At 46.7% G+C, this 13,741-nt stretch overlaps 1 protein-coding gene across 1 annotated transcript in view; it reads right to left on the bottom strand.

Moving 5' to 3' along the window:
• Positions 1-13,741, bottom strand: part of OTOA (otoancorin) — a 63,586-nt gene that overhangs the window by 16,615 nt on the left and 33,230 nt on the right. The window contains exons 17-22 of the mRNA XM_029948592.1: positions 13,149-13,222; positions 10,525-10,660; positions 9,193-9,383; positions 7,210-7,303; positions 4,369-4,498; positions 945-1,132 (exon numbers count right to left, since the gene is read on the bottom strand). Coding sequence (XP_029804452.1) covers positions 945-1,132; positions 4,369-4,498; positions 7,210-7,303; positions 9,193-9,383; positions 10,525-10,660; positions 13,149-13,222 — 813 coding nt within the window. The remainder of the gene's footprint in view (positions 1-944; positions 1,133-4,368; positions 4,499-7,209; positions 7,304-9,192; positions 9,384-10,524; positions 10,661-13,148; positions 13,223-13,741) is intronic.

The raw sequence follows: 13,741 nt of genomic DNA, 5'->3' as shown, positions 1-13,741 counted from the left end.
TGTGTAAGTATACATGAAATACATGCATGAAATCTATAAATACATAGTGGCACCTGGGTGGCTCAGTTGGTTAAGCGTCCAACTTTGGCTCAGGTCATGATCTCGTGGCTCGTGAGTTTGAGCCCCTTATCGGACTCTGTGCTGACAGCTCAGAGCCTGGAGCCTGCTTCAGATTCTGTGTCTCCCTCTCTCTCTGACCCTCCCCTGCTCACTCTGTCTTTCAAAAATAAATGAACATTAAAAAAATAAATATATAAATATATATATATATATGTACAGAAGTCTGGGGAGCTTCAGGTGACTATACCAAAATATTAACAGTGCTTATCTCTGGGTAGAAGATTATGACAGATTTTCTTTATTATTTTCCCACCTTTCTACAATAAACTTGGGTCATTTATATAAAAAAGAGTTATAAATAAAATTTTAAGGAATTTAATGTCTTAACTCCACAATGGTACCTAGATATTCCACAACCATCCTAATGGCTGACACGACCTGCTGAAAGGGACCTTTTTATAAAGATGTAAAGTGACTTCTAATCTTTTTTTTTACTCCTTTCTGCTATGTTTTCAGACAAATGTGTATAGACTTTGAGAAAATCTGCTGTAAGCAGCAATGGAGGCCCTCCGTGTGGAGAAAGAAAAGGCAAAATTCCTGGAAACCGTCTCAATCAGAGGCACCAGAACATCCACAGAACTTTTTACTGAGTGTCCATTAGATGCCAAGACACACGTCTGTTCTCTGCCTCTCTAAAGAGAGAGGAACTAGAAATTTTTCAGATGCGGAGAGCACACCTATGGCACTGGGTTCATACGGAGAAATTGCAACAGGATAATGCCAAGTGCAAATCCCCTGAGGTGGGCTCTGCATACAGAAATGCTGGGACTGTTCTTCTGGGGTTTTCTCTCTGTTGAATGCTCCCACCGTGAGGTGGGCTTTACCTGTACTGCCTTCTCCTTCAGGGTCATGAGCTGAGGCTGGCCGAAGCCCCTGACCGCCCCCAGAAGCTCCACGCTCCTGGTGAACGTGTGCTCCTCCGTGCAGAGCAGGTCCTCGGGGGCCCAGCAGGCATTGGCTTCGGCCAACGTGAAGATGTCACCAGAAGAAGGAGCCACGACTCCATGGCAGCCTGAAGAATGGGGAGATACAGAGGAAAGAGGACTTCAGGGATGTCAGTCTGTATCTTTACTGAAATGAGTAATCTTTTCCAGCTGGATTTATTCACAAGAGGCAGCTCAGCGCAGACACTGAGAGCAGGGACGCAGGGAGCTGCGTGAATCCCACTTCTGCCACTTCTTGCTAATTACCTGGTAATGAAATCGCGGAAATGCCAACTTTCTGCACACCACATGCACGCTGTAGGAGCTCTGCAACATTTCCGCAGGGCTCCAAACTGCTTGGAGGACGGTAGGAGCTGGTGGTGAACAGTTCTGGCTTCAGATTCAAACCCAAAACTGTATAACCCCTCTCTGCCTCAGTTTCCTCATCAGTAAGGGTAAAATTACCTCATGGAACTTTTGTGAGGACTAAAAGTGTTATTATATCCGAGGCACTTAGGACAATCCAGGTATACAGTAAGCACTCAACCCATGTTAACTGTTTTTATTAGCTATGTAGCTGCAGCTGCGACTGCATGCATTTGAGTTTGCAACCCAGAGTTAAACCTTCCAGAATTACGAGGAAGGAGCCCTCAATTCTAAGTGTGGGAAGGGAGGATGATTTTCCATCCATAAACATCATCGTGGAGGCTGTCACCTTCCCACTTCCTCAGAGAGAAGGGAAATGGACCTGTTGCATTTCCCTTCGCAACAAGAGAAACGGACCCACTTCAGTCTCAGAATAAGATGAAATCACCCAGCCAAACCAGCCAACATCAACACGCAAATGAAATATTTCTCCCAGATATGCCCAGCCTATGAGAAAATCAAACACTTCTTGTCTTTTTTTTTTTTAAGGATATCATCTCTCTTTCTTTTAATGTTTATTTATTTTTGAGACAGAGAGAGACAAAGCACGAGAGGGGGAGGAACAGAGAGAGAGAAGAAGACACAGAATCCAAAGCAGGCTCCAAGTTCTGTGCTGTCAGCACAGAGCGTGACATGGGGCTCGAACTCGCACACCGAGAGATCATGACCTGAGACAAAGTCGGAGGCTTACCCAACTGAGCCACCCAGGTGCCCTTCTTTTTTCTTTTTTTTTAAGTTTACTCATTTGCTTTGAGAAAGACAGCTGGGGAGGGAAAGAACAAGAGAGAGAGAGCATAGGAATCAGGCACCACACTATCAGCAGGGAGCCCAATGAGGGGCTCAAACTCATGAACTAGGAGACCATGACCTGAGCTAAAATCCAGAGTTGGACACCCAACCAACTGAGCCACTCAGAGACCCCCAAGGCTCCTTGTCTTAAGAGCAATCTCGGCTTTCCTGTCTTCACAGCTGTCCAGCCCTCAGGCTCACAGACTCACCAGCACCATCCAGGCCAGGGCATTTCCAGGCCCAGTGGCCATTCCCATACCAACAGTGCCTCACTGGACTCGTCAAGAGGGGAAATCAGACCAGATCAAGGGCACCACATGTGGTCCTCAAGCATCTTTATCACAAAAGATACCTTTTTCCTAGACTCCCCCATTCCACCCCACTTTCCCATGAAAACAGGATCCAGTGATAGTACAGAATTAAAGAGAAACAGAATGGTTAAATAGTACAACAGGGACTTGCTCTTATCACTCTTGTGTTCCAGGCCTGGCACGTAGTAGGTGTTTGGCAAAAAATTAATGTTGAATGACTCAACACACACATATAAATTAACTAAAATGAAACCAAGTAGTAACTCTGCTAATCCATTAATCACTATAAGCACAGCAGTAATTGATACCCAGAATCACTAAAGAAATTCCAACAGTGTGCTGGTAACGGAGCCCCCTCCCCAGCGTGTGACCCGTCTTACTTTCGCACACCCACGAGCACTGAGTAGGAGCTTTGCCTTATGACAACTGCACCGCTAGGTCGTAAGGGCAGGGGGAGCTAGTGGCAGTAACCACCGGCTCTGGGTACAAATCTAAGAGCTGCCATTAATCACTCTGTGACTTCAGCCAAGTCTCTTAATCCCCTTTGAACCTCAATTTCCCATGTCAAGAAAATGGGAGCAAGCACAGCACCCACATCATAGTACAGAGGTGAGGGTGAGACAGGGCATGGAGAGAGGACCACCCAAGGTAAACATACAATGGATCACGACACTTCTTTGCTTGACGCCCCCAGGAGACCCCACCCCAAGGACAAAGACAAAGTCCTTAGGGCTTCCTGTATATGGCCCTATATAGCCTTGCCTCTTGTGTGCTCCAGCCACACTGGCCTCTCATTTTCCATTCCTTCCCGCTCCTGTCTATTTGCCTGTAAGACTCCAACACTACATGTCTACACAGTCCATGCCCACATTCCCCGGGTCTTTACTGAAATGCCACCTTCTCCGTGAAATCCACGTCCACCGTTCTTTTTTCAAATTATAATCCCCCACCCCCCACTCCCTGACCCCCTTCCTTCCCTTGCTTTATTTCCCTTCCGGGCAGTCATCATTGCACAATCTGCTACGTCTTTTACTTACTGTGTATGTGATTTACACTGTTGGGCACCTGCCTTCCCCCCAGGCCCCTTGAAAGTAAGCTCTACCAGGACAAGATTTTTGTCTGTTTTGTTCACATACCTGGTGCTCAGTAATTAATTATTGTTGCAGGAAAGCAAGAAAGCACTGGCTGCCAACGATTATTATTACAATTATGACCAGGTCCGATTAACCTTGCCTCCTCCTGCCTGGCACAAGTCTGTGCTTCGTGGGTGCACAAAAATCATAAAAATATCTAACACTTATTGAGCACATCCTACATGCCAGGCACCGCTATGAACGTGTTTACAAGTCTAAATTCATCAACTCTCATAATAACCTGATGAGGTAGAGGCTTTCATTGTCCTCATCTTACAGAGGATGAACACGGAGGCACAGAGAGGTTAAAGCGCTCACCCAAAGGCACGCAGCCAGTAAGCACAGATCCAGGGTTCACACCTGGCCAGCCTGGTCCCAGCGTTGCAATGCAGTCACTCAGCCATTTAGACCCTTTAAGTCAATCTTTCTGAAATGTGTGTTGCACGTGTTCGCCACTTATCCCACTGGCCTAGGTAAGGAATGCCAGACGCGATTCCAAATCACTTTAGCAAAGGTGTACGTCTTTGGTCTATGGCTTTTTGCCATGCCACTGCTTTGCAAACATTTCCTCCAGTCCCTGGACAGGGAGGGAGGCCTCTTGAGGCCAGGGACTCAGCCCAAACACTGCCGACACAGCTGTGGCTGAGCCACCCCGGAAACACTCACCAGGGCTGGGGGCAGAGCTGAGGCTCTTCTCACTGCTATTCCGGACAGATTCAAAGACGGCCCAGAGGAATTCTTTGGGGAGCAAGGTCCCGGCCATCTTGGAAGCTGTTTGTTGAAGGATATCAGGAAACTGTGAGGTGGGGGGTGGGGGTGGGGGCGGAAGAAGAGGAAGGAGGAGGAACGAATAATACTTAAAGCATATAAAACACAGACTTAAACTGTGAAACTACTTACTCCCTCAGGGCTTGTTTTTCTTTTATAGCAGCTTCTTATATAAGTTTATCTCCTAGCTCAACTAATTTGGTCTCAAATCATATAAAATAATACTTAATCTCAATAGCATCCAATAAATGTTCAATAACACGAGTATATATTGTTTTTCACCCATCAGACTGCCAAAAATAAAAGAAAGTGATATTACCTGAAAAAAGAAAAAAAGAAAAAGTGCTAATACTTAACGCTGAACAAATGCAGTAAATACACACATTTTTTTCTATGGGATTGTTAAACAGAGCATCATTACTGGAGCAACCTGATAATTTCTATAAAAAAAAATGTAGGTGAGCCTACCCATTTTGACTTGGTACTGTTTTTAAATTCTGACTAAAATTTCTATTTCTCATTAAAAAAAGAGGAAAAGAGGGTTATCTCTGATTCTGGGGGGAAACTAGCAATGAAGTGGCTTCCGGCTGCCCTGGAGAAGGCACCATTTCTAATCTAGAACCAGCGTGCTTTGTGACGACTCAGGATCTCGTTGGGAGGCGTGTCCGTGAGTCCAGAGCATTCCTCAGACTCGCTCACTCGGCCGCAAAGCACCGTGTCCCGCTCCATCCGAGAATGCACCTCACTCAGGTCTATGAGTTCCTCTCTGTTCTCACCTTCAGAACTGGAGTCACACTCTAAAGCCAGTAGCTCCATTCTGGCTGTAGGTGACAATCGCCTGGGAAATCTACACTCACCCAGGTCCCACCCTAGAGATCCTGAGACCACCGGCCTGGGGTGGGGGCCATGTGTGTGTTCTTTCAGAGTCTCTCCTGTGATTCTCATGGGCAGCTAAGGTCACGTGCAACTCACAACAGACAGGGCTAACTTTAAAAAGCAAAATAAGCAGCAGAGTGAATGGTATTTTCCATTTTGTGTTTTTTAAAGGAAGAACACATACAAGCAGGAGGAAGATCTTTCTGGAAAGATGCAGAAGAATCTAGGAAGAGCAATCATCTTTCGGGTGGCAGGCTGGGGACCTAGACGTGGGGGGTGGGAGGGAGACTCACTGTCATCCTGTAGCTTCTGGTGTGGTTGAAATTTCTTAACCAGGAGCAAGGATTACTTGTTTTATTAAACATTCCAGTCATTTTAAAAAAAGTAGAGAGAATAATACAACACAACACCCATGCACTCACAACCCAGCTTAAAAATTAAACATCACAAATGTAATTGATGGGCCTTCCCTCACTCTTTGGTGTTCTCTGTTCCCCAGAAGGAACCATCACCCTGAATCAAGCACCAGCCATTCCTGTGCACTCCTAAACTTGTCTTACATCTAGAACTGTTTGCAGTTCTACATTAGTAAAAGTAATGTAACTATTTTCACAGTGGGGGAAAAACCCACCATTAAGGCATTTTTACAATGAAAACACAATTTAACTAGTATTTGCTGATTGACTTAGCATCTTACTATACATATTCTTTTGCAACTTGCCTTTTTTTAACCCTACACTGTGTTTTTGAGATGTAACCATATGGAGACAAAACTTTTTCCATTTCAAAAGGTGATCTTTAGAAGATAGATATATAATATATATATAATATTATACATTTTTATATATACACACACTCATATTTCTGCTGCTTATGACTACATGTTTGGACGCACCAGAAGACAATTTTACCGTGCCTGGACACAGGAATGCATGCTGTGCATGGGTGATGTGCCATGTTCAGGTCCTTCTGAGCATGGGTGACAACGTGCGTCTTGCAGGTGTACGTACAGGGATGAGGTACATGGGAGGTTCCTTCCTGTCCATCTGAGTCTTGTCCAGCAAACATTCACTCCCTCCTCCACTTGTGCATGAAGGAGACCACTTCTTGCCCTCCCTGAGGTTGGGCTTGGTCATGTGACTTGCTGTGGCCAATGGAAGGTGACAGTATGCTACTTCCCAGGGTAGGCATTAGAGAAAACTGCATTTTGGTGCTCTCTTTTCTGGAGTTTCATACCTCCATGATAAGAACAAGCCTCAGGTAGCCTGGGCCCCAAGAGCAGAGCTGTCCTGGTGACCCACAGACCAGTCAGCAAGAAATAAATGCTTATTGCTGTATGCCGGTGAGATTGTGCGGCTTCATTATGCAGCAAAAAATGACGCGTTTGTGCTTATTTGGCATAACTCTTCATCTAGACTAACTTTTGGAGAGTTGGTCCAAGCAAAGTGTGTGCCCAAAGGCAATGCTCTAGGAGGATTTGGTTTGGGGTTAAATGTATTTTTGCATGTGATTACACACACTGGACATTAAGTGTGCATGTGTCCATGGCACTGGAAGGCGTAAGCCCTTGAACAGGCATGCGTGTGGGAAGCTCACAGAGTGACAGCTAACGGACAGTTCCCATTTGCACACATCTGTCTGAAGGGTCATGTGAAAAGCCCTGAGTTGGATTTACTGTGGCCTCACTCCCTTTCCCCAAACTTCAGACATCCTGGAGCAGAGCTGGAAACTTGTGAGCCCACTGAGGCAGAGAGGAAAGGTTCTAGAAAGCAAAGGGGCAGTAAACCCAATGGGGTAAAACTGACTACACTTTCTCTCCCCTTCAAACTCCTTCAGCCTTCTAAAGATGGAACACAGAAGTACCTTTGTGGCAATAGAGCTTAATTCGTCTCCTGAGAAAAGTACTAGAAAGGGTCCCAAGTCCTTTGTAGTCTCAGCCGTCCAGTTCTGGGGGAGTCTGCGAAGAGACGATAAGCAGTGGACTGAAAAACCATGCTGTCGTCCCTGTCTCCCAGCATCCTTTTCTCTTTTTTTATGTTTGTTATTTTTGAGAGAGAGAGAGAGAGAGAGAGAGAGAGAGAGAGAGAGAGAGCGCGCGCGCACAAGCGAGCAGGGGAGGGGCAGAGAGAGACACAGAATCTGAAGCAGGCTCCAGGCTCCAAGCTGTCAGCACAGAGCCTGATGCGGGGCTCGAACTCACAAACTGTGAGATCATAACCTGAGCCAAAGCCAGACGCTCAACCAACTGAGCCACCCAGGCGTCCCTCCCAGCATCCTTTTCTTGCAGGAACAGACCAACTTCATACCTGGACAAGTCCCACTTCCCCAGCCAAGAAAACAGGCTCGTGATGCAGGATATCACGTGCAGGACACCGAGTCACCCTTGGGGATTTTGTTGGAACTACTAGAGGAGCTCTCTTTCTTCTGGTATCCCTAGCAGTAAAGAGGAAATTGGAAGCTGTTCCTATTACCAAGTGGAGAAACTTAAGGCCACATGAGGAACACAGAGCTGAGGGATGGAAGGAGCATATTCCCAACAACATCACTTGAGCCTCTGGATCCAGTCGTGCCTGAAGTATGCCCCTGGAATTTTCCGTTACATTCTATTTCTGAACTCAATAAGTTCCCCTTTATTGTTAGCTTGAACTGAATTGTTGGATTTCTGTCATTTATATCACAGCCTTTCCTTCCCCCCGCTTCCTCTTCCACTACTGTCCCCGTCCTACAGATGTAGAAATTAAAGTGCAGGGGGCGCCTGGGTGGCTCAGTCGGTTAAGCATCTGACTCTCGACTTCAGCTCAGGTCATGATCTCATGGTTTGTGGATTCAAGCACCTGCACTGGGCTCTGTGCTGACATCACGGAGCCTGCTTGGGATTCTGTCTCCCTCTTTCTCTGACCCTCCCCTGCTTGCACTCTATCTCTCCCTCAAAAGAAATCAAAATCAACTTTTAAAAAGTTTTAAAAAGAAAATAAATTAAAGTGCAAAAAGATGAGGTAGCTTTTCCCAGGTCACACACACAATAGATGATACAAACAAAATCTGACCCCAAGGAGTCGGCCTCCCGAGTCCATGACCTTAAACTCTACACAAAAGGGCAGCTCCTGGGACACAGTCACCACTCCAGAAACATCTGCTGTCTAACCGCTGACTGATGGTTAGGCCCTGCTCAAATGTCTGCCCTCATGTAAGACGATTCTGCCTGAGGGAGAAGAGTTCTGTGACCTCCCAGAGAGCTCCCCCGAGCTGACAGTGCTTCAACTCGTTGCATTATTATTACTGCTCTTGTTGTTATTTCACAAGAATAATAATGCCACCTCCTTGCATTGGTAAAGTGCCAAGGTCTCAAACACATTTGCCCTTTATATAAGCCAAGATGTACTGGTGACAACTATGTGAGTTCTACAGAGCGGCCACACTTACTGTCACTTTACAAGGCAGCTGAGGTCAAAAAGAAGGTCTCATTTCTAGCATAAATGTAAGCTAGACCTTTCTAGAATAAGTGTAAGCATCTAAGCTTGGCCTAAACTAGAAACTCTCTCTGGGTTTGTTTGTTTTAGTTTTTTTTTAATGTTTACTCATTTTTGAGAGAGAAAGAGAGGGTGAGCAGGGGAAGGGCAGAGAGAGAGAGGGAGACACAGAACCTGAAGCAGGCTCCAAGTTCTGAGCTGTCAGCACAGAGCCTGACGTGGGGCTTGAAATCACAAACCGTGAGATCATGACCTGAGCTGAAGTTGGACACTTTAACCATCTGAGCCACCCAGGCACCCCAAGAACATCTGTATTAAGGGCAGGAGCACCAGGGCCAGCGCCCCACCCCAGAGCCGAGCCCCAGCCCCTCCTCACCCGTGCTGTTCCAGGAGCCTGAGCCTCACTGCAGCCTTCTGCTCCGGGCTGAGGTGTGGGCAGTGTCGGAGTCCATGCAGGGCTGTGGCCCAGGCCCGGGGGAAGACCCCGCGGTGGATGATGGCTGCCGGCAAGTGGCAGAGTAAGTTTCCCACAATGTCTACCATGTACTCGTCAGCAATGGAGTTGTTCTGAAACCGACAAGTGGAGCTGATGGGAAGATCCATCCAGCAGGGTTCAAGATCGTGACTGTTCAACCACACATCCAATCCCAAATCTGGTAAAGGTTCCAGGATCTGAACCACCCGCCCCACCATGGACTAGTAAAGACAGCACAGGGTCTGGTTTTACCCCAGGGATGCAGGTCTTGGGAGTCTAGAAGGTCCCACTAGGGGGCTGGTGTGGGCAGAAGACTTGGCACATGGTGAACACTCCATAAATGAGGTTCACGTCATCCTTGGTGCCTCTGCTTGGAGGTTACCCCAGAGTTCAACAACTTACCAACAGAGTTCAGAGTTGTAGGATTGTAATAATAGTACAACAATGATAAAAACAGCACCTCAAACTGTACGGGCCTAGAAAGCCTCTAAGGCTGTTTCCCCAAATGACCAAAGTAGATAACATTTGAGTGCTTAATACATGCCAGGTGTTAATCCTCATCTTCAGAGTAACTCTAAGAGATAAGGACTAATATCACCCACTTTTTAAAAAATGTTTTTAATGTTTATTTGCTTTTGACAGAGAAAGATAGAGCATGAGTGGGGGAGAGGCAGAGAGCGAGGGAGACACAGAATCTGAAGCAGGATCCAGGCTCTGAGCTGTCAGCACAGAACCCAACAGGGGCTCAAACCCACAAACCATATCACCCACTTTTTCAAAGATAAACTGCCAGCCAATGGCAAGGCTAGGATTCACATTCAGTCTGCCCTTTGGGCTCTGAACAATACACTGCCTATTTCACGCCCTCAGTAACTCTGTGCAGGAAGTGCTCTTGCACCCATCTTAGGGATGAGAAGGCTGAGGCTCAGAGAGGGGAAGTGGCTTCCTGAAAGCCATATAAACAATCATTGCCAGAGACCAGCCTAGATCCAGACCTCATGTATTGTGATCTTTCTAGTCCTCCAGAGCAGTCTCTGGTCATTCAAGCCCTAGGATGACAGTCCTCAAAACCAATGGCCAAGACTGTCCCAAACAGGGCTCCAAGTCAGACTTCTGGCCATCACTGCAAGCTCCAGACCACGCCAGACCCCCTGAAGGCTCCCCAGGATGGCCACAGACACCCAGAAGGGAAGGGACACCAGGGAAGGTGTCAACCAGGAGGAGTTTCCTTACCAGGCACTGCTGTACCTTCCTAAGGACTGAATTCTTCTTGTGGGAATCTAAAACGAAGGACTCCAACCGACTCTTCCCCAGGCTGATCAGCAAGGGCACACACCGGGAAGCGGGGACAGAAGCCAGGTAGCGAGCCCTGTAAAGAGATGGAAGAATGAGGGGGTGGGAACAGTGGCTATTCTGCATTTGCCCCTGAGATCAGCCTTCACATGCCCGAGAGCTTATCCCAGGACCGCTCTTTAAACGTTTGTTCTCCCCAGGGATGTGGCTCCTCTTGGTGGGTAGCAAGCCTCCCGCCCATCACGCTCTTCTTCCCACCATGCCCCTCTCCTGTGGACGGGAAGCCAACTCCCATAATGCTCCTCTTCCCAGTAGCAATGATCAGAGAATGGGGTCTTCATAAACATATGTTAACACTAACTGATGGACTGGTTGAGGGGAGATGAAGGGAAAGAAAGGGGAAAAGCAGAAGGAAGAGACAAAGAAGAGAGAATAAAAAAGAAAGTGAGAAAGACAAGGAGAGAGCAGACAAAGTAAGAGAAATGACACCGAATTCTGGCATCTCCAGTTCAGAATCCCCCGAACTCCTGATCATGTATTCTTAACAGAGGCAATATGGCCCTGAAGGGGGGAAAACTGGTTCAGGTAGAGAGAGGGAACAACAACAAAAAAAATCTTAGTTGTTATAATGATTTGTGACCCACTAATGCTCAACTCTATTCAAGAAAATCTTATTCCTGGTAAAGTCTCTCATTCAGGAGAAATTAAATTGTTCCCTTTAGGAAGGCAATAATGAACAAAGGCTGAGAAAAACAGCTCTAGACCCGTGCGGACTACTCATCATGACCACTAGACTGTTCTAAAACCAAATTCTACATGTTCGTCCTCCTCTACACCATCCCAGCTGTCTTTTCCCCTATATCCCCAAATCTGTCATCGCTACCAAGTTAACATTACTCAAATCTGTTCTTCCTTCTCCATTCACAGCACTGTGATCTGATTTATCTCTTGGTTCATTCAGCAAATATCTGCTACATGCCAGGCACTGTACTGGCCATGACCACGACATGAGGGGCAGGAGCCTGCTCTCAGGATGCTTCATCCCAGTAGGGTAAAGACAACAGAAACCAGTGAATAGAATAGGCCATGTCAGCCAGTGATAAATGAAAATGGCTCTGCAGTGGAGGGTGACAGCAAGGACAGCTGGGAGCCCATCCTAAGCCAGAGGTATTTAAGCTGCGATGTGGAGGAGTGGAAGGAAACAGCCACGCCAAGGTCCAGGCTATAGAAACAAGCTTTCACTGTCTCCCTGCTTCCAGCCAGGCCCCCTGCACTCCATTCGCTACATAGACAGAGGTAACGATCTCTCTGAAACATAAATCTAAGATCTGTGCCCAGAATACAGCAGGAATAAATACCTCAACAGAGTCACACAAGCCTTCCCTGATTTGACTGTCCCTTACCTCTCTGGCCTTCTGTCTCCCAACTACTCTGCACACACACATCTTGCATTCCCTAGAGCATTTCCCTGAACCAAACATCCTGCCTGGAGCGTCCATCTTGAACTCTGAAACCCCAGCTCATTCTCTGAGCTTTAATTTAGTCTCCTTTGACTCTCCAGTCTGGAGGAGATACGTCCCCCTCTGTGCCCTGTGCCTGTCACTCCTTCCCATGGTAGCAGCACCTGGCTTTCTTAGAGAATCACCCTCTTCATTTATGGTCAGGAGTGGACCCCACTTCACTCTTGGCTCCACGGGTGCAATACCAAACTAAGCTAGTCAAAGTTACCCATCTCCCCTAATCTCAAACTCAAAACTTACTGAGAAGGATGAGAATAACAAGTCTTTTTACCAGTACATAATCTTGGATCAGCCAGACACCACCACAGAGAAAGAAGCTGTCTGATAGAGAAGCCTACGGAGGAAAGTTGGGTTAAAAGACTGCTGAGCTCCTGGATCCAGTCATGCCTGAAGTCTGTCTCTGGACTTTCAATTTACTGTCTAAGCCAGGTTGAGTTAAGGCTCTATCCCTTTTAACCAAATAGAAACTTGACATTATAATTGACTTATGCTTGTCTATTTCCCCTCCCCAAGATTGTGAGCTCTTATAAGGGGGAAAATAAATTATCTTTGAGGACTAGTACACAGTAAGCATTCAGTAAATACTTTTTGAATAAATGAAGACAATTAACAACAAGAGAAAGAAGAGGGAAATAAAGAGAAAAAGAAATAGTGTCCAGACCATGTTTGAAAAGCAGGGCTGCCCCCTCCCAGGTTGGAAAGCCCACCGATACCAGGAGAAATCCCCAGGACTCACATCAGCCCTGACCACTCTGGAGCCTGGGCACAACTGAGAGGCCAGCCCAGATGGGACCTGTGTCACAGGCATTCACTCAGGCTTGGGTTGCTTTGGCTATGGTTTTTAAATAACAGAAAAAAACAAGAGCATCTGTCTGAAATATCTATGTGGGACTCTGACTTTAAATCCTGATTTGCAAGGGCTTAACCGTGGTTGGCCCTCTCCACTCTGTCTCTGGTTCCTCACAAAAATCCGTGGGCAGATGACTTGGATGACTCCCACCAATCTCACTCTTGGGCCAGAGAGGGGAACCAATGTTCACTTACGGCAGAGCAGCCAAGAGGAAGGGCGGCATAGAGGATCTGGAGACCTCCCAGTATTTCCAAGCCAAACAATTAACCTGAAAGATTAAAGCAGCTCTAGGAATTCAGTCCAGTAGTAATAAGAGCAAACACAGACTGTGCTTTCTGTGGGCCAGGCATCGTGCTAAGTGCTCGGTATGTGCTCACTTTCTATTTGATGGAACACCCTACGATGTAGGTACCACTACTGTGCCCAGTTTATGGATGAGAAAACTGAGGCGATCACAAAGGGAATATAAAAATCTAAGTCTGAGAATGCTCCCCTGTTTTGCTTATAACTGCAAGGAAATAAGATGTTAGATTAATTGAAGAAGGCCATTAAACTAATGTGGCCCTAGTGACAGGGTGCCCTAGGTAAGCACACCAAATTCCAAGTCTGTGAGTGCCTCAGGCGAGGATATCAAAGCACTAACAACAACCATCACAAAGAGCTAAGTAAAGCTACAGCCAGGCAAATAATTTCCTTCCTCTGCCTCCTCGACGGAAGTCCTTCCAGAGCCCTCCAAACCACTTCCTGTCGGCGCTGCCAGATTCCAATTGATTTTTTGCTCAGATTA

This window comes from Suricata suricatta, chromosome 8 (genome assembly GCF_006229205.1).
Source record: "Suricata suricatta isolate VVHF042 chromosome 8, meerkat_22Aug2017_6uvM2_HiC, whole genome shotgun sequence".
NCBI classification, from domain to species: domain Eukaryota; kingdom Metazoa; phylum Chordata; class Mammalia; order Carnivora; family Herpestidae; genus Suricata; species Suricata suricatta.
This window is presented reverse-complemented; position numbering and strand designations above follow the sequence as displayed.